Source organism: Gastrolobium bilobum, unplaced genomic scaffold, assembly GCF_033153095.1.
Source record: "Gastrolobium bilobum isolate Gb01-03AN ecotype WA unplaced genomic scaffold, APGP_CSIRO_Gbil_v1 utg1629, whole genome shotgun sequence".
NCBI lineage: Eukaryota > Viridiplantae > Streptophyta > Magnoliopsida > Fabales > Fabaceae > Gastrolobium > Gastrolobium bilobum.
Genome location: NW_026898572.1, coordinates 89,117 through 114,767, shown reverse-complemented (window position 1 = coordinate 114,767; position 25,651 = coordinate 89,117). Strand labels below are relative to the sequence as shown.

Below are 25,651 nucleotides of genomic sequence, written 5' to 3'. Positions count from 1 at the left end.
CTGCCTCATGCTCATATTCCACTTTTCTTGCATCCCTCCGAAAAGCCTAATACTGGACTTGACATTGATAATTTGATTTCAGCTGAGATTCCTAACAAAGATTCCAATCCTTCACTTTTTGTAGCTGTCACGAGTTATATGATGCATTGACCCTGTGGTCCTGACAATTACAAGTCTCCTTGCATGAAGAACAGACATTGTTCAAAGAAATTTCCTAAGAAGTTCTGCTCCCGTACTTTTATTGATGATGATGGATTCCCTCATTATAGAAGAAGAAATGATGGAAGTGTTGTCAAAAAGAACGGCGATGAACTTGATAATCGTTATGTTGTGCCGTATAATGCAAAACTTCTTCTAAAATATCAAGCGCATATCAATGTTGAATATACTTGTCAAAGTAGTACCATTAAATATCTCTTTAAATACATCCATAAAGGGCAAGACAGGGTGACAGCTGCTATAAATCATTCAGATGATGAAATCAAAATGTTTTATGATTGCAGGTTGTTGAATTCATATCGGTTATGTTTTCTTTCGTTACTTGGAATAACCTTTTTCTATCTTAATTTGAATTTATTTCTTATATATGATAGGTATGTGTCCGCATGTGAAGCTTCTTGGAGAATATTCGGATTTGAGATTCATTACAGATCCCCCCTGTTCAGCGATTGCCATTTCACCTACCCAATGAAAAAAGCGTTGTTTTTAGTGATCATGCTTCAATAACCGATGTCAAGACTAGGGTGGCGTCTAGACAATCAATGTTCGAGTCTTGGATGGATGCAATTAAAAAATATCCAGAAGGTAGGAATCTTACTTATGAAGAGTATCCAACTCAATTTGTATATAAAGAAAGTACGCATGAATGGCATCCCAGAAAACAAGGATTTTCAATTGGAAGAATAAATCATTTTTCTGTCAATAATGGAGAAGATTCCTATCTCTGAACTTTACTTAATTTTCAAAAGGGTTGTACAAGTTATGAAGATTTGAGAACGGTCAATGGGGTGCTTTTTTCTACATATAAGGATGCCTGCTATTCTTTGGGGCTTTTGGATGATGACAATGAGTACATTGATGCAATTAAGGAGACAAGTTCTTAGGGGTCTGCAACTTATCTGAGAAATCTGTTTGTCTTATTGTTATTTGGTAACTCAATGAACAGGCCTGAAAATGTTTTCCAAAAATGCTGGGAATTACTATCTGACGATGTTCTTTGTCGGCATAGGCAAATAATTGGACGTGAAGGTAATTGTCCGGAACAAATTTTGTGCATTCATTTATGTGTATTGTGCACTATAATTAATATTCTTGTCGTTATGTATCGTGCATTCATTTATGCAAACAGTTTGCTTATGTTTAATTCACTTGACCTTCGAAAAAATGTGAGCATTTTTTCTTCCTTCATAATAAAATTACATCTATACATTATACACCATCCTATTCTTAATATTTGATTAAAAAATTTCGTTATGTTTCACACCCTCTGCTTTGTTCATAATTTCGCTTTATTTTTCTTTCCTCACCAACTTTGTCTTTGTTAATCCTTTTTTTTTTTGTATTTTTCAATTTTTTTCAGATGCTTTGCTTACAGAGGATTCTATAAAAAAACATAACCCTGGCAGAAATCGATAAGGTGTTGCAAAGCAACGGTAAATGCCTCTCTGATTACCCATCCATGCCGAGCATCATAGGTGAATCTTTATTGGATATGCAGAATAGATTGGTGAAGGATGAATTGTTGTATGACAGTTTCTCTATGAAAGAAGAGCATGACAGACTACTGAATTCACTCACTGATGAGCAGAGGGTTGTTTATGACAAAATAATTTTAGTTGTTTCGGCAGGTAAAGGAGGATTTTTTTTCCTATACGGCTTTGGTGGGACTGGAAAAACATTTATTTGGAACACCCTGTCAGCATTTGTTCGATCTCGAGCTGAAATAGTGCTTAATGTTGCTTCTAGCGGAATTGCTTCACTTCTTCTTCTTGGAGGACGTACGGCACATTCTAGATTTCGTATTCCTATACAGATCACCGAAGATTCAACATGTAATATAAAAAAAAATTCTACTTTGGCAGAGTTGTTGTCAAAAACAAAGTTAATCATTTGGGATGAAGCACCGATGGTACACAAATTTTGCTTTGAGGCTCTTGATAGAACACTTAGAGATGTTCTTAGCTGTGTTGATATGCCCTTTGGTGGAAAAGTTGTTGTTCTAGGAGGTGACTTTCGGCAAATATTACCTATCATTCCAAATGGCAGTAGACAAGATATAGTTCATGCAACCATCAATTCTTCCTATCTATGGTCCCATTGTCATCTGTTATCTTTGACCAAGAACATGCGTCTCAATTCTGGAAGTAGCACTAATAGTTTGTTGGAAATAAAAGAATTTTCTGAGTGGCTGCTTAAAATAGGAGATGGTGATCTTGGGGATGATATTGATAGAGAATCTATTATAACAATTCCAGATGAATTGTTGATCAAACGTTCAGAAGACCCACTTTCAGATATTGTTGATTTTGTTTACCCGAATTTGATGGATAATATATTAGATCCTACTTTCTATAAAGAACGTGCTCTTCTGACTCCTAAATTGTCCAATGTTTCCATGTTAAACGAGCACCTAATGGTTGGGATTCCGGGTGAAGAAAGGACATTATTGAGTTCAGATAAGGTTTTGAAACAAGACGGTAATTCCTCTCTTGAGGATGACGAAATCTCCCCTGATATCTTAAATATATTCTCATGTTCGAGGATTCCTGATCATAAATTAACTTTGAAGGTTAAAGTACCGGTGATGCTATTGAGAAATATTGATCAATCAAGAGGTTTATGCAACGGTACGAGATTACTTATTACAAAGTTGGGGAATCATGTTGTTGAGGCAATTGTTCTTACACGAAACAATATAGGAGATACTGTGTTAATCCCTAGAATGACGATTAGCCCATCGGGTCATACATTTCCAGTAAACTTTCAAAGAAGACAATTCCCCTTGGTAGTTTCGTTTGCGATGACTATCAACAAAAGTCAAGGACAGTCGCTGTCTCATGTTGGCATTTATCTTCCTAGGTCTGTCTTCACTCATGGGCAATTATATGTGGCACTATCTAGAGTAAAGAGCAAACATGGATTGAAGATGCTGATACTTGATGAAAATGGTTGCGTTACAAATACTACCTTTAACATCGTCTACAAGGAAGTATTTCAAAGATTAGTGTAGTATACTTGGTTATTTCTACAAAGAGATAACATTGTTGTTTGGTATCAGGTAAGATCTCAATTTTTTATCAGAAAATATTTTGTAATCTTCTTTGTTGATTTGCTTTAGTTGTTATGCCTATTTTTCTGCTAATTTTTTATTTTTATGCAGATTTAGTATTCGAGGCACAATCAGTATATTATTCCCTTGTCATTTTTCAGAGTCAAAGGTTTTTCATTGTAATTATGAATTATTCATCTGCCTAAACTATATAATTCTCTTCAATAATTTTTTTCTTTTCCAAATATTTTTTATATATTGTTTATGATTCATTTCGAACAGCAGCAAATACCAATAGTGCATGGCGGACGATATTTTACAACTGTTGTGAGTATCGGTTGGGCATATTTCTTATTATATTGCTGTCAACATGACATTTATATTTTTTTAATGCAGATTTTGCTGTCAACCATGGAATTTACTGTGTTTAAATTATTATATTCTTTTTTTTGTTCCTACCTTAAAAGTTACATGTTTATGTCATACGAACAAACCGATTTTCTTATTAATTCGTTTACGGGACAAACAAACCGATTTTTTTTCTCCGTGCATCGCACGGGTAATCAACTAGTTGCTACCCGAAACAGTGAAGTGGTCTAAAAAATGAGCAGCCCTCTTTTTTATTTTTTAATTATTTGTTGTCATTTTTAAATATTTGGGACAAAATTGGGTGTTCACAACAATCTTTTCAGAATCAATTTTTTTTTTTCAATTTTTATTCTTGGGAATAGAAGTAGAAAAAAATAATATTTGACAAAATCGATTTATTTTTTTATTCCCAATATTGAACCGGATCAATTTCTGTGTTGGGAAACAAAAAAAAAACAAAAAAGTTTCTGATTTTTTATTGTCGGACACAAAATGAGAAACACTTGTCTCTCTCAATCATTCTCTACCACTACCATCACCATTGTTATCACCATCCCGACACGACCACTGTCACCATCGTCGTTGCCGCCACCACCACCACCATCGTCACCACCTCTATGCCACCGCCACCATCACTATTACCCCCATGCCACCATCATCATCACTATCACTTCCATCGCCACCACTACCACCACTCACTGTTATCGCCACCGTTACCACCACCATCGCCGTAGCCACTGCCGTCACCACCTACAAAGCATGGACACGCTCCGTGAGAAAAAATTTGCGTGTCGGACACGTGATCAACACGGACACACTCCGACACGCTCGGACACGCGGTCAACATTTGGGGACACATGGTCAACTCTCTGACACGTTCCGACACGTTTTTCGGACACGCGGTCAACTTTTTTGGACACGCAGTCAACGCTCGGACACATTTTTTTTTAAATAAATTTTATTTTTACTTTGTTAACTAAGTATAAAAAAATTAATTTATAAATTAATTTTTTTCTGTTATGAAATTTGTAATGAAAAATTAACAAAGTAAGAAAATTTATTTATATTTATATTTATGTTATGAAATTCAAATATTTGATTGGTTATATGACTTACTATGGACTCTTATATGTATTAAATATAAATTATAATATATATATTAAAAAATTTATTTAATATCAAAACGTGTCCCTACGTGTCCAAATATGACATTTTTTAGAATTTACGTGTCGGCGTGTCGTGTCGTGTCGTGTTGTGTCCCGTGTCCCGTGTCCGTCCATTATAGGTCACCATCACCATCGTGCCATCACTGTAAGAACCTGCACCGTTAATTAAGGAAGTTAATTAATTAATTATGTGAAATTAGAAAATAATTCCATAATTGACCCTAATAACTATTACGAAGCTCTAATAATTATAGTAAGTGAGTAATAATGCTGAAAGTCGCTTTTTCTGACGAAAAGTGCAGATACCGGTTCTGCTACTCAGTATAAATGTGTACCAATGAAGTATGCCAGAAAATTAGAATAAGTGCATGAATATTCTTAGAATAATATGTATGACTGTGATTTCAAGTTTCAAGTTAAAATAATGGGAACTGGTGTCAGAACTGATACTGGCTATGGAAAAGCGCGTACCAGAAAGGTGCTGCGAAAAATATAAGAAAAATATGTTAAATCTTGTAAAATTGAGTAGGTTCAGAATCCTGAGTTTGGGATTAAAATGCTAAGCGTAACAATTAACGTTAATACCGTGTGTTAAGGTTTAAGTGAGCTATATATATAACATTTCTGCACAAAACCCTAGGCCATACACTCTTCATACGTGACTTTGGTGGCTGACCAACATTCCCTCATTGCTCCATTCCCTTCCTTCCTCCATTTCTTAAGCTTTGAGGCATATTCCTTCATGAAAACGTCTCCTAAACACATGTGGTGAGTGAGAGTGGGCATTGGGAGTGTGTTGGTGCCTTTGTTCTGAGTTTCCAGCCACTGTGAGTTGGTGAGGGTGCTGACCTTGTGTGGTTTGGGTGTTGGGAAGCCATGGTCATGGCATTTGGAGGTCCAAGTAGTGACCTTTGAGGTGAAAGAACCAACCTTGAGCATCATTTTCGTTTCCCTACGAAGTCAGAACCTTGGAGCTGACTTGTGAGCTCCAAGAGCACAATTTGTTTCTGTTTTAAGCTTGGGTAAGCCTTACCACCCTTGAACTTGAGTTTCCTTGGTTAAAAATGAAGCCTTGATGCATGTAATGGATTAAAGATCATAACCTAACGTTGGGTAATGTTAAACACACTATTAAATGCATGTTTAAGCTTCTGGATTCATGAAATGAGTCACCTTTGGGAAGGATATCTCGCGAAATGCAGAACTGCATTCTGTCGCGAAATATTCGGATATGATATCCGGATATGCCCTTGACAAATATTCGGATATTCTGGATTTTCGAAGAACAGTAGCTGCACTGTTCATACAAAAGGCTATTGGGGGTTAGTTGACCCTAGTGTAATGGAGTTGAACTTCTGTAATAATTAAACTAAGTCAAAATCAAGTGATTAAGGGCTTGTGGCTTTGTGAGAAGCCTTTAGACGTAAAACGTAAAAGAGAAGCGTTATCTTTATGTATAAGCTTATGTGCTAAGATTATTGATGATGAATTATGATACTAACAGATTGTGATTGTGCTATTTGTGGGCCTTGAGCGGTGTGTGGACTCTAAGCATTGGATAGTTAGCTTGCAAGGTAAGCTTTCGTGTCCTCGGTTTAGCCATGTTGTGGTTCCACCATACCCCATGGAGGAATGGTTTATATGCATGCTGTGTTACATGCTTTGGATATTTTGAAATGCTTTTGAGCTGATATGTGCAATGGCTTATAATATGTATGTGTTGTTTCCACTTAGTCGGTAAGCCTGAGTATGTAGCGTCATACAAGATGGTGAGTCTGTGGGTGGGTGCAAGTAGCGTCTTGCATATTGTGCGAGTAATAGACGTATTCCTGCATTTATCTGATCAGTAGAATAGAATTGACACACATGACATGATTATCTGTTGCATTGCACTATTTTAGAACTGATGGTGATAAACTGCTTTTGAACTTATATTGCACATGTAAGTGAGCTTGGGGTGGAAGATCCTGGAGGACCCCTTGTCTTACTGAGATTTCTTGTTTAGAGATCTCACCCCACGTTTGGGGGCGTTTATTTTAGGTTCAGGTAATTTGGGGGCTGATGCCTTTAGCGGCAGGAGGCCAGAGCTTATATGATATTGCTGTTATATTTTTGCTGACATGGCTGGATTGGATGTTGTTTATGTTTTCCGTCTTATTATTATGTTGTTGATGTTGAGACTTATGTTGGGTTTGATGCCTTATTTGGGTGAGCATGGGGTTTGTCCATGCCACTTTGATTTCTGTTATGTTTAAGTTTAACTGGGTTATAAAAACTATCAGGGTTGTCCGGTCTACGTGTTGTAGTTCTGTGACTAGAGACATACTTATGTTATTTATGTTATGATGTATTTCAGTTAGCTGTCTTTTGCAATTTACATACAGGCAATGTTTTGAAAATTAATTAAGTGTTCAACTTGACTAAGTATAATGACGTCATAATTCAAAAGAAAAAGATATTCCGCAATTTTAATTAAGCGCAGCTTAATACGATGATATGATAAAATTACCGGATATATACGGGGTGTTAACATCACCACCACCACCACCACTATTACCATCATAATGCCATCACCATCATTACCACCACCACCACTATTACCATCATCATGCCATCACCATCATTACCACCACCATCCGGCAACCATTGTCAACATCACCACCACCACCACCATCACCATGCCATCACCACCATTACCATCACCATCCTACAACCACTACAGTCACCACCACCACCACCACCACCACCACCACCACGCCATATGAACAGGAAAGTGAAGATCCAAATTTTTTATGCTTAATAGGAATGATTTTTTATTTTATTTTTTGTTATATTATAAAACGCAATTCTCATTCTCGAAATAAAAATGAAACATGTTATCAAACACATTTTTTTCTCAAAAAACTATTTCAAGGCACAGAAATAGAAAATAATTGTTTCTTTTCAAAAATAGTGCCAGAAAACATAATGGTTGTCATGCACACCCTAAAAGTCTCGGGGAAATTCTATTAGTTATAACATTTTGTTTTTCAAAAAAAAAATCATTCTATTTAAATGATTTTTAAAACCTTTTTTTTCTAATTATGCATAATTTCTAGTATGGATATAGAAGTTTCTGCACAGAGATGATAAATGAAATAGTTTATAAATTGAATTAATAAAGATATTGACATTTTCAGATTCAATTCTTATGTAAAGATTTTTTTAATAAAAATCGCTATGTTAATGTGTGTGTGTGTGTCTGTGTGTGTGTGTGTGTGTGTGTGTGTGTGTGTGTGTGTGTGTGTGTGTGGATACAATGATTACATTGAGTTTTGAACATATAATCTCATGCAAACTACTTAAATCTCTAACTACTGGATTAATCTTAATGGCTTAAATTTCATACATATTTTACGTACCGAATAACATTAAAAAAGAAAATAAAAGAGAGAGAGAGAGAGACATATTTCGAACCAAGGCTGCTGACGCCTTTCTTAGATTTTTCTCATTCTATGCCTGCATTTACTCCCGCCACTACAAGAATTTTGGGATTCTACGACGGTTTACTATTGACGGTTAAGTAAAAGATGTTAATTTTCAAAATTTTATTGTGTAACTTTATTCCTAAAAGGAAATTACTTTATTAGATAATAATATTACTTTACGTTTGTGTATATTTCAAAATACCTTTCATCAAATCTAGCGCTGCACGTTAAGTCTAGCGCCGCACTTCAAACCTCTATTTCCTTTTTTTTTTTCATTTCTACCAAATTTGAAAGGTTTGTGTATATTTCTCAATCACATATTTTTCATTTGCATCATTGTGATTTGCGCTTCTCAACATTTCCTTTTAGTGATTGTAGATCCTTCATCTGAAAAGTCCATCGGCTACCCATCGGAACTGAGGAAATGCACTGTAGTGACTCATCGACGAAGAGTGCAGAACGTGGAGAGGTTTGATCTAATTGCTATTACCGTTCGTTCTTTTGTTAGTTGATTGATGCTGAAATTTGTTTCTCATTGTGCATTTGATTCTGCTTCGAAGATGTTTATATTGTTAGCTCAAGATGTTGGTGAAATGCGTGTTAAACGTTAAAAAGTGAAAGGAGAGAAATCTCAATACCCAAATTAGGGACTCAATACGAATCTTCAATCATAACTTTTTAATGTTTTCCTGAGCAGGAGTTGGAAATCATAGGGTAATAAAGAGCTAGAAAAAAGTGAGAATGGCGAAAGACATACTTTTAGTTAGAGCAATGGGTTAACGAATGAAAAGAAACCCTAGCTGTCAAATCTTCGTGAAACTCTGAAAGGAAAATGAAATGAAACTAAGGTTTATGAAAGGTACTCAACAAGTTACGGATTACGGTTTAGTTTGATATCTTCGTAAAAAGCATGTTAGAGACAAAGTTTCTTCTTTTTGAAATGTCAAATCCCCTGTGAAGCTCTGTGTTTCATCTTTGTGATTTAAATTTGTTTTCCTTTGAAGGAGCCACTGGGTGTATTTTAATTGGGATAGGTTTTGGTAGTTTACAATTTATATGAGGTCATAGGTTTAAACCTTGGTGGCACCTTGCACTAATTGTTTTTTCTGAAGCGTATGCCACACAAAAAAAAGGCATTAACTACAATTCTTTGAGAAATTTTTGTGCATAGTTACTACTTAAGAAAACAAAGCCTCCAAGTTTAGTCAACCTCTGCATTGGAGTTATAGGAAGACATTTGGAGGATATTATTTTAGATTTGGATGAGATTGAAAGTAGTGGAAATGTGACTTCAGCACTTGCACCTAATGATTCTCTTGGCCAAGTATTTGGTAAGGAACATCTAGGATGAGTTCGAGGCGTGGGATACGGTGTTTGTCCTTCTCAAGTTTTTGGATATGGTTATAAATGGCAGAATGCGAGTGGTTGTAGTAGTTCAAGTGGAGGGTCAACTACTGATACTAGCTTGCAACAAGAAGTTGACCACCTAAAATTAAAATTACAACAAGAGGTCTAGAAAAGAAAATCAATCAAAATCATGCTTGCTAAACTATATCAAAATATGTCTATACCTCTTCCTACTGAAGTGACTATTGTTATTAATGATCAAGTAAGTTATTATTTTTCTTAATAAACATCATATAATTTTTTAATGCATGTACTAAAAATGTTATTCATTTATTTTTAATGTAGGAAGCAGAGTTCAATCCTCGTTATCAACCTTCTTCATATTCTGCAACTCATCAACCTTAATAGATTGCTTTGGTTTAAATTTTTGTAGTTTTATTGGTACTTTGATTTCAGTTAAGTTTAATTTGCAAGATTACCCATTTTTAAACATTTGTAGTATTATTGATACTTTGATTCCATTTATGTTAAATTTGCAAAGCACATTTACTTTGTTTTATCATGTATTTGGTTCTATTAATTTTTAATGGTGAGACATTTTAAATTTGTTATCACTATTTGTATCTATTTCGGATTACATTTAATTATGTATAAATTTAATGATAATAGATTCAAAGGTTTAAATGTTTGATCAATCAATAATATATTTTTTGTAATGATATAAATAATTATAAGATAAAACAATAGCAAATAATTTTCCAAAAAAAAAGCAGCAGCAAATACAAAAAACAACAGCAAATATCTTAAAAAAATAGCATTGTAGATTCACGGAGGTTCAAACCGCCGCCGTAAATATTACAATTTTATTAAATTATTTTATTTTTAACATTGGTTATGTACATATAATGTCTGTTGTGTGAAACCGGCTCTGAAATATTTAATGGCATCAATTTCTACGTCAATTTTAAAACGGCCACAAAAAAATTTTGTGGCAGTTCAAACCGCTCCTAAGATTAAAAAAAAAAACGCCGCTAAAATACATTTTTGTTGTAGAGCACCTCTTCACTTCTCTAGTGCTTTTTTTTTCTTTTGTTTTTGAAATTTTTTTTCCTCCTAAACTTAATTTAGTTTTGACTTTGTAACTAAAATTTCGTTGAAAAAAAATGCGAATTTTGTTTTGATAATTTAAAAAAATAGTGGCTTTAGTACATATATACATATGCATCATATGTATAAATTTTCTATCGCCACTATATTAAACCACTCAAGTAGTTTACTTATAAGAAAAAAAAATAGAAAAAGGAGAAATGAAATAGTGTTGTGTCACGGAGTCCTTCGCTCTTTGTAGCCCGACCTTTATATCAAATAGTTCGTCCTTCTTCATAAGGTTGTTCGTGGAAACATTAGTGAATATTAATAGTAAATCATATTAAAAATAAACATAAAGAGGAAAAGAACATAAAGAATTTTAACGTGAGAATTTTATTTGATATGAGGAGTAAAAATCGTGGAACGAAGTCTAGAAAAACTCCCACTATGAAAAATGAGATTACACAAAGATTCTCTCTGGCTCAATAACCAGAGGACTTCACCATTTAAAATGATGGATTAGACAAATGTTTAAAACAAGCATTTCTCTATGTAAGTGGGATAGAAATCCTATTCTACATGTTATTCTTCTTCATCAATGGCAATGGATTTTTCCTCAAAGAATCTTCGTCTCTGGCTTGCATTTTCTCTTTTTTCGTTTCTGTCTCTATTTTTTCTCTTCGTAGCAGTAGCTCAACATCTATGTATATATTATAAACAAGAGATTAGAGCACTCATTAATTTGGGTCAGGTCCATCATACGGATCCAACAAATAGAAACTCATATTTTTTTAATTTATCAACCGATTCATTAATTATTTGACTAATTCAATCAAAGCATACATGAGTAAATCTCTCCTTACAGTTGGGCTTCCTCCTTCAATGCTAAGCCCAAGCCCATTGAGGGGTTTCCTAAAAATCCTAAACCCTAGATCCCACCTCCTCTATATATTCATTAGTTGTAGGTGAAGGCTAGGTTAGTAGACAGATTGAGAGATTAAAAATTTGAGAGAAAAATTATTTGAGATTTGAGAGCAAAACTTTATGCTTTGTATTTGAGATCTCTAGAGAGAGTTTGAGTGAAACATCTTTATGGTAGTTTGATTATCACCATTGTTGGAAATGTTGAGTTAACCACCACATTGGTGAATTTGATTCTTTGTAACCATTATTTTCATAGTGAATTTTTGATCTGGACTAGGTTCCGTGGATTTTTACTTCTTCATTGGAGAAGATTTTCTCACGTTAAATATGTCTGTGTTCTCCTTCTCTCTCTCCTGTTTGTGTTTTTAATTTTTCGCTGCGCTGCCCAACCTGGTGAAATTCAGGCCGAGATAATTGCCAAGATCCGAAACCCAGGATCTCATTGACTGACTGGCTTCTGCAAAAGGCTGTTAAGCCAAATTTGAGGAAAGTGAGTTTCCAACACTTAGTAAATTTATAACACATATGCGTACCTAAATCTCAAACTGTAAATATGTACATCTGATTACTTGCCCAAATGATTTTATTTTCTCTACGCACAGTCAAATGGGGGTAATTAAATAATTCGATCCTTGATTGAGAGGGAAACTTTTGTCTCTGATTATTTTCTTATTCTTGCTTGGCTGTCCATGAAAAATCTCGTACGATGATATTCCGCTGCCTTATGCCTTTTAACAATTTTATAATATATAAACAACAATAAACTTTTCCAATCTAAAGTGTTATTCGTTACTCTTCCCTTTCTCTTAATTCCAATCATAAAAGTAACCCCATTTTTATAGGTATATATTATAATCGTTCAAATGGAGAATGTACACCCGTAAAATTGAAAACACGAGATATTAATTCAAAATCACATGTGGTGACTCCTCAAAGTGTACATAAGCAAGTAAATAAACACACCCAAAAAGCTTTAATTAGAAGGTGGACCATTCTAGCTAGTTGATCAAAGAATTTGAGGGTATCTCTTTTTTAAATGTCTTAAATTTCAAAGTAAATTAAATGTAACTTTCAAGCACACTTGACAATTCATGAAGTGCCTTTCACATCATAAAATAGATAATCAATTCCATCAAACACTTCATATAGGTTAGTTTTTTTTTCACTCAGTTACTCTTTGAAAAATTTAGTCTACACGCAGTGAGAATGACTAGGTCAGATTAGGTTGAATTGTTGTGGCTAACAAATAAATGCTACACTGCTATTTAGAGTGGTACCATTTGCTAGTAGAGAGTTAATGTTAGGGCACATAAATTTATACACACACAGATACACTTCACTTCATTTCTCATTAATTTAGCATCAAATTTTTTAACTAATTACTACTTAGTTAATTAGGAGAATTATTGCAGAGATATAGATTAACTATATATGTAATTAGGTGGTTATTGATAAATACATTATTAACTAAATGAGTTTTCTTTTTTGGTAGTTTTATGTGATGTATGCACAAATATATACAATCTTTTTTTTTATTTCGCACCTACAAAAACCTACATCGTTAAAAGAATATTTAATATAAAGTGATAGAAATTGACAAGATAATCCCATGAATAAATTTCCCCCTGCTGAATTGAAGACGGTCCATTTTTTCAAGAAGAAGCTGAAATAAGACCAATTTTATTAGCTGGATTGAATTATGACCTGGTCAAGAAGCAACTGTCCTAGAATGTGAAAAAATGTTTCAATATATTAAGAACCTGAACAGCAACATCTATTGTATGTTTCCCAATTTTACTGTTCTTTTATGTTTTTCTTTTTGTGTGGTTGCCAAGACCAATGCTAGGTGAAAGTAGACCACCGATGCCTACATATAGGGGATAACACTGTTTTTAGTCTTCTCTTGTTTTCGCCCTCTTTTTATGGGCCAATTAAACATCAACTTATCAATTATTAAACCACCTAGGATGAAAAATAAGAACTAAGTAGTTAGTCTAAAGAATAAATTTAATTTAAAAGTTTAAACTGATAAATAATGTATCTCAATTATTTATATTATATCTCTTTAATATATCTCTTTATGTAAGAGTCATTTGGACTTGAAACGTAAATATTACACAGTTTTATTTCTTTTGTTTTATCTTATACTCATTTGATTCCACTAAAATGTTAGGGGAAGTGAGTTTTATATTATATCTTTCCAATATACTTTCTCGCGTAAAAGTCCATTGGACTTGAAACATTGATATTGCATAATCTTATTTTTTTGTTTTATTTTGTGCTGACTTGATTCTGCTAAAAAATTAGAAAAAGTGATAATCAAAGTTGTGACCTCATAATTGACTTTAATACCAAGATAAATAACTATTTAGCATAGCCAATAGCTCAAACTAATTAATAAATGATTAGCCTTCAATAATTTATTCCCTTTTTGTCCTTCTAAAATAATAATATATAATTAATATTTAGTTCTCAATATAATTTATGATGTTAGTAAATATAATGAAGGTTGAGGGTATTAGCAACCACTATATATTGAACCATCCCATCTGGTTCTGCCATTTTACTGCCAGAACCAGCTGGCTGTGAAAACAGGAAGCTAAATAGTGAAAACGATGAACAGAAAGAGGACCAGTTACTATGTTGTTGGTTGCCCTTAAATCTTGTGGTTACTGTTTACTTGAAGTGCCAGTGAAGGTCTAAAGGTCGTACGATTCTAATTTGTAACGGGCATTTAATTTTGTCCTATATATAGTCCTCTTATCCGAAGCCAATTTATTGAATTTTTTTTTTATAAACCATGCATATTTACTCATATATATTATTAGGATTAAAGCCTTAAATTTCTTCTAATTTATTGGATATGCTCAAACTCGTTGTTATTGTTCCTAATCACACATTAAATTTACTCATATATGCTAGGATTAATTAGGATGAATTCACATGATTATTTATTTTCTAAAAAGATTATTTAGTCTATTATAATTTCACAGCAAACTTAAAAAATGATTTTATTTTTTCGATATTATGGGATTTTAATTTTGGAAAAAATTATTCTTATGCTACATGTGATAAATTTCTCTCTTACACACCCTTCAATAACTGTGTCATTTTTTTTTTCAGGTGATGGACCCCACAAGTTTATCTCTATGACATGAAATAACTTATCTCCTTTAATATAAGATTGATAAAACTCTTTAATTTTTAATACGTCTCAATGTTCATCAGAGGCATGCACTTAACCGCTTAGGCTTTGACCTCGTTAAAGTCGGTAGATTTGGTTAATAAAATTTAAATGAAAAAATTAACATTATATATATTGCTTACAAGTTTGAAAATATTATAATTAAGAAAAGAAATTTTTTGTGTTAAATAATAATTAAATGTGAATTTTAATATAAATTGTATTATTTTTTCAATATAAGTTAATTGAAAAATTATTTGAAACGAATATTTTTTAAGTTTTAATCATATAAATAAGTTTTAAAAAAAATGTTAAGGAGTTAATCCGAATTACCCGTGTAACACTAATTGAATCAATAATTCAACAACTCAAAATTGAGACCTCTATTCGTTTCCGAAATACAGAAGATTTTATAACTAAAATTGAAATAATTGGCTTAGGTGAATCGATCGTTGGAAGATTCATGTTCCCTAAAACCATCAATAAGGTACCATAAGGAGGCAACTAGTACTCAAACTACTCTAATTAATTCACCAAGCTTTTATTAGTTATATAGGCAGGACATTACAAATTAGTTATAAAATTTCATCCATATAAAAAGTTTTGGAAATCCAATTGATCAGTTTCTGGAGTTTTGTAGTTAGATTCAAGTTTGGTTGAAAGAGAAGGAAACTTAGATTTTCTAATATAATAATTAGAAATTAAAAAAAAGAAAGAAAAGAATGAGAGAAGAAATTAGATATATAATATGTACAGATGATCAACTCGTTTATCTTGTTATTAAAACAAGAATTTAATTGTAATTGTGTCTGGAATTTCAAAATAAAAGAAATCATTTCATTTATAAATGAATTCTTAGCAATATTAATTTAAGAATTCAATGTATTTATAACTTCCGTGGTTAAATTTGAAGGATTTGTGAATGGGTAAATTTGTAAGTTAAGCCCATTTGACACAATTCCAAGCCTAATTCTACCTAAGGACCCATGTGACGTAAACCACGCAATAGTGGGCTACAACAATTAAGCATAGCCCCTATGGAGTATCGTGCCATCGTTTTTTACCCTCTTTTTCTTTTCTTTTCTTTTGAAAAATCATGGTCCATAATAGAAGAAGGACCATAAGCCCAATCTTGTTCGTTTTGGGATAAGATCGAAACCCAATAGCTGATACAAAAGGTCTGTTTGATTGTTTTTTTTTGTTTTTTTTTTTAACTGTTTTATAAAATAATTATGGAAACATATAATTTTTGTGTTTTATTGTTGTGAAAGTTAAAAGTCAAAACACAAAACAAAAATAACTCAAATATATTTTCAAAATATAAAAAAGAATTACAGTTTTTAAATTTGCTTTTACAAAACAAACATTCTCAAACGAGTTTTTTTGTTTTTTAGTTCTGAAAACCAAAAAATTATTTTTAGAAACATGATAGGGTATGAACCCTAAAAGACAGAGGAAATAACAAAGAAAAGGAAATGAAAATTGAGAATTCTTTTATTGATATTCAACTCTTCTGTTTACAAGTATTTATATGACACATTTGTGCTATATTCCTAAGTATAACTACATTGTAACTGTCCTAATGCAATCAACTAATGAATGGACTAAAATATCAACAATGACAAATCAAGTTACAAAGCCATCTAAATGACTTGGGCCTTTCTTGGGCCTAGATGACCTTCTTAACGTAACATTCCCCTCCCCTTGACAAGGAACCTTGTCCTCAAGGTTGAGATGGGGGTAACAACGACGCAAATCCTCTTCAGTCTCCCAAGAAGCGTCTTCTGGGACTGCATCAGACCATTGCACCAAGAACTGACGTTGTTGATCATCTGCTGCAGTAACCGTGCGAGCTGCTATGACTGATAAAGGCTGCTGTATCGGTTTATTGTCAATAGCAGTAGGAGGCAGTGAAGCACCCACCCACAAACTCAAACCCACATAAGGTTTCAACAAAGAAACATGAAACACATGATGTATACGACAACCTGAAGGGAGTTGTAATTCATATGCCACAGGACCCAGCACTTTAATAATTGGAAATGGGCCAAAAAAACGACGAGCAAGCTTGTGATTTGTTCTTCTTGCCACAGATACCTGTCAGTAGGGTTGTAGCTTAACCCATACTCGATCACCCACCACAAAGGAACGCTCTTTATGATGTCTGTCATGCTGCACTTTCATTCTGTTCCTGGCACGTTCTAACTGAGTTTTCAACTCCTTTAACACTTCATTGCACTGCAATAACATAGAGTCAACAGCTTCTATTTTAACCAACCCGCGTGGATAAAATGGAATCATCAAGGGAGGTTTTCCATATACAGCCTGATATGGTGTGATACCAATAGAAGAATGGGTAGCTGAATTATAATGGAATTGAGCCCAACAAAGAAAAGTGGCCCAAGTATGAGGTCTGTCATGACAAAAAGAGCGTAAGTATTGCTCTAAATACCTATTAGTCACCTCCGTTTGTCCATCGGATTGAGGATGATATGATGATGATGTCCGAAGTGTGGTGCCACTCAAAGAGAAAAGCTGTTTCCAAAAGTGACTAAGGAAGATGCTGTCACGATCGGACAAAATGGACCTAGGAAACCCATGATTTCGCACAATCAACTCACAAAACAGAGTGGCTACTGAAACTGCAGTATATGATGAAGGAAGAGAACCAAAATAGGAAAACTTAGAGAGCCTATCAACCACTACAAGGATTGTGGTAAATCCCTTCGAACAAGGCAGTCCAGAGATAAAATCCATGGACAACTCTTCAAAAACTCCTTCAGGTACTGGAAGGGGCTGAAGTAAACCAGAAATCTTGGAAGTTTCAGGCTTTACTTGTTGGCAAACAGCACACTCTCGAACAACCTGCTTGACATCAGTGCGCATGGAAGGCCAGTAAAAAACTGATGACAACCGAAGAAAAGTACGTAGTGTTCCAACATGTCCTCCAACAAATGAAGCATGAGCTTCTTTGATAAGTGCAGGAATTAAAGGAGAAGCAGGACCCAACAAGTACCTATTATTGTGAAAGAACAATCCATCACGAACAGAAATAGCTGGATCATTAAGCACACCATCGCGAAACTGTTGGTGTAGCTGCAACAAATATGAGTCATCTGCGTTTTGTTGCCTAACAGCTGCTAACACATCAAATGATGGTTGAGAGAGGAGTGCATGCAGAGAAGCATCTTCATAAACTCGGGAAAGAGCATCAGCAACCACATTCGAACAACCAGCCTTGTATTCTATGCGAAAATTGTAACCCAACAGCTTGCACAAATACTTTTGTTGCTCAGAAGTTTGAATGGTCTGAGTCAGAATTTCTTTTAAACTCTGATGATCAGTCCTGATAGTGAATTCAATGCCTAGCAAATACTGCCGCCAACGCTTGACAGCAGCCGTAATTGCATATAACTCCCTCACATATGTGGAAGCATTAGACATACGAATTCCCAACTTTTTACTGAAGAAGGAGATAGGTTTGTCATGTTGCAAAAGGACTGCACCAATGCTAGTGATGGATGCATCTGTTTCAATCACAAACCGATCTGTAAAATTGGGAAGAGCTAGAATTGGAGTGGATGTCATAACTTGCTTTAACTTTCAAAAAGCTACAGCTGCCTCAGAAGTCCAGGTAAATTTGTCAGCACCCTTCAAAAGATCCGTTAAGGGTAAAGCTAAGGAAGCATAGCCTTTAACAAATCTCCTATAGTAACCCGTCAAGCCTAAAAACCCACGGAGTTGTTTAAGAGACTTAGGCTCTGGCCACTGCAACATTGCTTCAATTTTCTTGGGATCCGCAAAGACACCTTGTTTGGAGACAACATGACCCAAATAATCAATAGTGTCAACACCAAAAGCACACTTGCTGGCCTTTAAAAAAAATTTGTGTTGTTTCAAGCACTGTAAAACTAAGGTAAGATGTTGCACATGCTCCAAAATTGACCTGCTAAAAATTAGAATGTCATAAAAAAAACAATGATAAATTTGCGAAGATAAGGTTTGAAAATATGATTCATCATGGTTTGAAAAGTAGCTGGGGCATTAGTCAAACCAAAAGGCATGACTAAGAACTCGTAGTGGCCCTCATGAGTTCGAAATGCCGTCTTCGGAATGTCAGCAGGTCGCATCCTAATTTGGTGATATCCCGCTCTCAAATCCAACTTGGAGTATATAGAAGAACCTCCCAATTCATCTAACAATTCATCAATGGTGGGAATTGGGAAACGATCCTTAATGGTGGCAGCATTTAGGGCCCTGTAATCAATACACATACGCCATGTGTTGTCTTGTTTCTTAACCAAAAGCACCGGAGAAGAATAAGGGCTATGTGAATACTGAATGAACCCAGATGTAAGCAATCTGGCTACTTGCTTCTCAATCTCTGTTTTCTGAGAGTGTGCATACCTATAAGGCTTAACATTTATTGGTTTAAAACCTTCCAACAAATGTATAGAATGATCCATGCCACGAAATGGAGGAAGTTCAGAAGGAACAACAAAAATCTCCTGGTGAGCAAAAATTACTTCCCACAAACTCGGTTCCAGCTTATCCTCTAGTGTTGCAATTTCAGAATGGACCTCAACTGTAGTTGCCTGTCCAGATAACAAGTGCATGGAACAACACGTAGCACATTCTGAACTAAAGGAGAAGCAGGACCCAACAAGTACCTATTATTGTGAAAGAACAATCCATCACGAACAGAAATAGCTGGATCATTAAGCACACCATCGCGAAACTGTTGGTGTAGCTGCAACAAATATGAGTCATCTGCGTTTTGTTGCCTAACAGCTGCTAACACATCAAATGATGGTTGAGAGAGGAGTGCATGCAGAGAAGCATCTTCATAAACTCGGGAAAGAGCATCAGCAACCACATTCGAACAACCAGCCTTGTATTCTATGCGAAAATTGTAACCCAACAGCTTGCACAAATACTTTTGTTGCTCAGAAGTTTGAATGGTCTGAGTCAGAATTTCTTTTAAACTCTGATGATCAGTCCTGATAGTGAATTCAATGCCTAGCAAATACTGCCGCCAACGCTTGACAGCAGCCGTAATTGCATATAACTCCCTCACATATGTGGAAGCATTAGACATACGAATTCCCAACTTTTTACTGAAGAAGGAGATAGGTTTGTCATGTTGCAAAAGGACTGCACCAATGCTAGTGATGGATGCATCTGTTTCAATCACAAACCGATCTGTAAAATTGGGAAGAGCTAGAATTGGAGTGGATGTCATAACTTGCTTTAACTTTCAAAAAGCTACAGCTGCCTCAGAAGTCCAGGTAAATTTGTCAGCACCCTTCAAAAGATCCGTTAAGGGTAAAGCTAAGGAAGCATAGCCTTTAACAAATCTCCTATAGTAACCCGTCAAGCCTAAAAACCCACGGAGTTGTTTAAGAGACTTAGGCTCTGGCCACTGCAACATTGCTTCAATTTTCTTGGGATCCGCAAAGACACCTTGTTTGGAGACAACATGACCCAAATAATCAATAGTGTCAACACCAAAAGCACACTTGCTGGCCTTTAAAAAAAATTTGTGTTGTTTCAAGCACTGTAAAACTAAGGTAAGATGTTGCACATGCTCCAAAATTGACCTGCTAAAAATTAGAATGTCATAAAAAAAACAATGATAAATTTGCGAAGATAAGGTTTGAAAATATGATTCATCATGGTTTGAAAAGTAGCTGGGGCATTAGTCAAACCAAAAGGCATGACTAAGAACTCGTAGTGGCCCTCATGAGTTCGAAATGCCGTCTTCGGAATGTCAGCAGGTCGCATCCTAATTTGGTGATATCCCGCTCTCAAATCCAACTTGGAGTATATAGAAGAACCTCCCAATTCATCTAACAATTCATCAATGGTGGGAATTGGGAAACGATCCTTAATGGTGGCAGCATTTAGGGCCCTGTAATCAATACACATACGCCATGTGTTGTCTTGTTTCTTAACCAAAAGCACCGGAGAAGAATAAGGGCTATGTGAATACTGAATGAACCCAGATGTAAGCAATCTGGCTACTTGCTTCTCAATCTCTGTTTTCTGAGAGTGTGCATACCTATAAGGCTTAACATTTATTGGTTTAAAACCTTCCAACAAATGTATAGAATGATCCATGCCACGAAATGGAGGAAGTTCAGAAGGAACAACAAAAATCTCCTGGTGAGCAAAAATTACTTCCCACAAACTCGGTTCCAGCTTATCCTCTAGTGTTGCAATTTCAGAATGGACCTCAACTGTAGTTGCCTGTCCAGATAACAAGTGCATGGAACAACACGTAGCACATTCTGAACTAAAGGAGAAGCAGGACCCAACAAGTACCTATTATTGTGAAAGAACAATCCATCACGAACAGAAATAGCTGGATCATTAAGCACACCATCGCGAAACTGTTGGTGTAGCTGCAACAAATATGAGTCATCTGCGTTTTGTTGCCTAACAGCTGCTAACACATCAAATGATGGTTGAGAGAGGAGTGCATGCAGAGAAGCATCTTCATAAACTCGGGAAAGAGCATCAGCAACCACATTCGAACAACCAGCCTTGTATTCTATGCGAAAATTGTAACCCAACAGCTTGCACAAATACTTTTGTTGCTCAGAAGTTTGAATGGTCTGAGTCAGAATTTCTTTTAAACTCTGATGATCAGTCCTGATAGTGAATTCAATGCCTAGCAAATACTGCCGCCAACGCTTGACAGCAGCCGTAATTGCATATAACTCCCTCACATATGTGGAAGCATTAGACATACGAATTCCCAACTTTTTACTGAAGAAGGAGATAGGTTTGTCATGTTGCAAAAGGACTGCACCAATGCTAGTGATGGATGCATCTGTTTCAATCACAAACCGATCTGTAAAATTGGGAAGAGCTAGAATTGGAGTGGATGTCATAACTTGCTTTAACTTTCAAAAAGCTACAGCTGCCTCAGAAGTCCAGGTAAATTTGTCAGCACCCTTCAAAAGATCCGTTAAGGGTAAAGCTAAGGAAGCATAGCCTTTAACAAATCTCCTATAGTAACCCGTCAAGCCTAAAAACCCACGGAGTTGTTTAAGAGACTTAGGCTCTGGCCACTGCAACATTGCTTCAATTTTCTTGGGATCCGCAAAGACACCTTGTTTGGAGACAACATGACCCAAATAATCAATAGTGTCAACACCAAAAGCACACTTGCTGGCCTTTAAAAAAAATTTGTGTTGTTTCAAGCACTGTAAAACTAAGGTAAGATGTTGCACATGCTCCAAAATTGACCTGCTAAAAATTAGAATGTCATAAAAAAAACAATGATAAATTTGCGAAGATAAGGTTTGAAAATATGATTCATCATGGTTTGAAAAGTAGCTGGGGCATTAGTCAAACCAAAAGGCATGACTAAGAACTCGTAGTGGCCCTCATGAGTTCGAAATGCCGTCTTCGGAATGTCAGCAGGTCGCATCCTAATTTGGTGATATCCCGCTCTCAAATCCAACTTGGAGTATATAGAAGAACCTCCCAATTCATCTAACAATTCATCAATGGTGGGAATTGGGAAACGATCCTTAATGGTGGCAGCATTTAGGGCCCTGTAATCAATACACATACGCCATGTGTTGTCTTGTTTCTTAACCAAAAGCACCGGAGAAGAATAAGGGCTATGTGAATACTGAATGAACCCAGATGTAAGCAATCTGGCTACTTGCTTCTCAATCTCTGTTTTCTGAGAGTGTGCATACCTATAAGGCTTAACATTTATTGGTTTAAAACCTTCCAACAAATGTATAGAATGATCCATGCCACGAAATGGAGGAAGTTCAGAAGGAACAACAAAAATCTCCTGGTGAGCAAAAATTACTTCCCACAAACTCGGTTCCAGCTTATCCTCTAGTGTTGCAATTTCAGAATGGACCTCAACTGTAGTTGCCTGTCCAGATAACAAGTGCATGGAACAACACGTAGCACATTCTTTACTTGTTTGGAGGTTAGGAGAATGTCGCTCCTGTGATGGTTGCGTGCCTTGAAGGACCACAGCACCTCCTTTCCATGAAAATTCCATGGTGAACTTCCTGTAATCACGAGTCACCCTCCCAAGCAATTGTAGCCAAGGCATTCCCAAAATAACATGAAGGTTAGCTAAATCAATTACCCTGAAATCAACATGAAACAAGATATTTTGCAATCTGATAGGTACTTGCAGGCATTTATAATCTGAGAGTAAAAATTCCCCATTACCAAGGAATACCCTTAATTTTTGTGAGCGTACCATTGGCAGATTAAGCTGTGTAACTAACTGGCTCTGTATGAAATTGTGAGTGCTCCTTGAGTCAACCAAAATCGAAATGAGTTTACCTTGCAAAGAGGTAATAAACTTCAAAGCATGCTGGTGTTGATTCACACATAACGCATGCAAAGAAGCATCCATGTGTTCACCCAATCCTTGCTCAGTATGCCACACAATATGTTCTTCATCTGGATCAGGTTCCAGAGAACTGTCTTCACCTATTAGAATCATGAGTTTGGACTTGCATCTGTGCTGTTTGGTCCACTTCTCATCGCAAGTATAGCATAAGCCCAACTCCCGTTTCTTATGCAAGTCCTCATTAGACAAGCGTTTTAAATTGGAAGGAGGAGGCAAAGCCAATGGTTGGTTGTGAGTCGAGCCCAAAGTTGGGGGAGCAGTCTGCTCAACAGAGGTAACAGGTTTAGGAAAAAACCTTTTCGAACCACCAGAAAAAGAAGCTCTGAGTTCTCCATGATGGTCATCGTAAGCCATTGCCAGTTGAACAGCTTGATGAAGGGTGATGGGTCCCCTCAATTGTACTGCACTTCGTAACTCCGGTTGTAATCCCGAGACAAAAAAATTCATTAGTAAATCATCATCCAATTCAGGCACTTGATTCACCAACGATTCAAAACGTTGTATGTAATCCCGTAAAGACGAAACCTGAGTTAACTTGGATAATGCCCCTTTCAGATTCACAAAGGCAGACGTACCAAATCTTTGACGTAAGGCCAAAGTGAAAGCTGTCCATGTATTGATCGTCCCCCCATTGAACATCCACTGGAACCACGCCGCTGTCGTGCCGTCCATGCGAATACCAGCCAAAGGAACCTTGGAATCTTCCGGAATGTGTTGGAGAAGAAAGAAAAGTTCCGCCTTGAAAATTCAAACATTCGGCTCTGTTCCATTGAATAATGGAATTTCCATGCGAACGCCTTTGAGTAAGGTACGCTGATCAATCACATGATGTTGATTGGGATTAGGTTGCGAAGACGAAGTATCAACATGCACCTGTGTGGAATTGCAGAAGAATCCCTCGCTGGAGGCACACGCGAAAGAAGAGCATCTTGCAATTGTTGCATTTGCAGTACCAACAACGAAATCTGAGAACGTGTGTCTGAGGCTTGAGTGCGAATCTCTTCCAGATTTAAATCCACACGCTGCTGGAACGAAACGAAATTGGCATCGACACGCTCTTGAAACGTATTCAACTCCTCAGAAAGTTCTTGAATCCGCATCGTGAAAGCACCAATGATAGGGTATGAATTCTAAAAGACAGAGGAAATAACAGAGAAAAGGAAATGAAAATTGTGAATTCTGTTGTAAATAATATTGATTTAGTTATTATTTAGTTTTTATTTAGTCATTTATTGTTGTATTGGGCCAAACTCTTTGTTGTATTGGGCCAAGCCCATTAGGTTAAAAGTAGGTCAAATATTCTTTATAAATAGAGAACCCTTTGTACAGATTATTTACAATTCTATAATATATTAGAATACCCTTTTTCAAGTTGGTATCAGAGCTCTCGATCTGAGGGCTTTGCTTCCGCACATATTATCTTCTTTTTTAACAAAACCCTAATTTCTTTGCCTCTTGCCGTCATTAGCCGCCACCGGAAAATTTTTCCGGGGACCTTTTGGACCAAGGGGACCATTGTTGACCTTATTTTTCCTCCGATCTATCATTCTACGCAGTGTTCCTCCGCCACAAACGACCGAAACACCTCCGATCGCCTCCAATCAGATCTGTCTTCACCGTTTGGACCACTTTCCGGCGACTTTTCAACCGCGACCACCCACAGACAGGTGTGCGCTCACCAGACGACCACACCAGAAAAATCTCAGCCGGCGAAGCCCATCCACGCGCTCTCACGCGCCGCCCCTTTCCCGGCGAGTGAATCCCACGCGCAGCTCCTTTCTCCGGCGCGTGGAGGCGCGTGCGGCCGTGTTTTTGGACCGGACCACCACCATTCTTCTCGTCTTCTTGTCTTCTATCTGGATCTGTAATTATTTTTCTGATCAGAGGTCATTTGATATTCTGTTTGGTTGATTTTATCGCTGGTTGTTAACTTTTTTTGTTAAAGAATGGCTGAGCATGATAGTTCTTCGATCTTATCTGGTAAGAGCACACGTTCTATATCTCTTCTTGCTTCTTGCACTGATTTTAAAACCTCATGGATTTTGGATTCTGGTGCAACTGATCATATGGCTTGTCGTACTGAGTTATTTTGTTCTTATCATCCTACTGTTGGTAGTCATACTATATTCGTAGCTGATGGATCCCATAAATCAGTTATTGGTTCTGGTAACATTCAAATTCAACCTTCCTTGTTTCTTAAAAATGTTCTTTATGTTCCTCAGCTTTCTACTAATCTTATCTCCACTCAAAAACTTACAACTGATTTGAATTGTTCTATCACATTTTTTCCTTCTCATTGTCTTATTCAGGATCTTACCACGAAGAAGACAATTGGAGTTGCTAATGAACAGGATGGGTTGTATCATCTCCTTCCAGACCATGCTAGCAAAAATCAGTTATTAATGACACGTCATCCTTCTACTGCAGAGTCTATGATTT

General features: G+C 36.0%; 1 protein-coding gene across 1 annotated transcript; it reads right to left on the bottom strand.

The window, feature by feature from the left end:
• Positions 1–21,725: 21,725 nt before the first annotated feature.
• On the bottom strand, positions 21,726–23,884 carry LOC133317461 (uncharacterized). Its single transcript, XM_061519329.1, has 2 exons — positions 22,100–23,884; positions 21,726–21,995 (listed from the first exon to the last, which is right to left on the bottom strand). The coding sequence occupies exons 1-2, from the start codon at positions 23,882–23,884 to the stop codon at positions 21,726–21,728; spliced, it is 2,055 nt and encodes a 684-aa protein (XP_061375313.1).
• Positions 23,885–25,651: the final 1,767 nt, after the last annotated feature.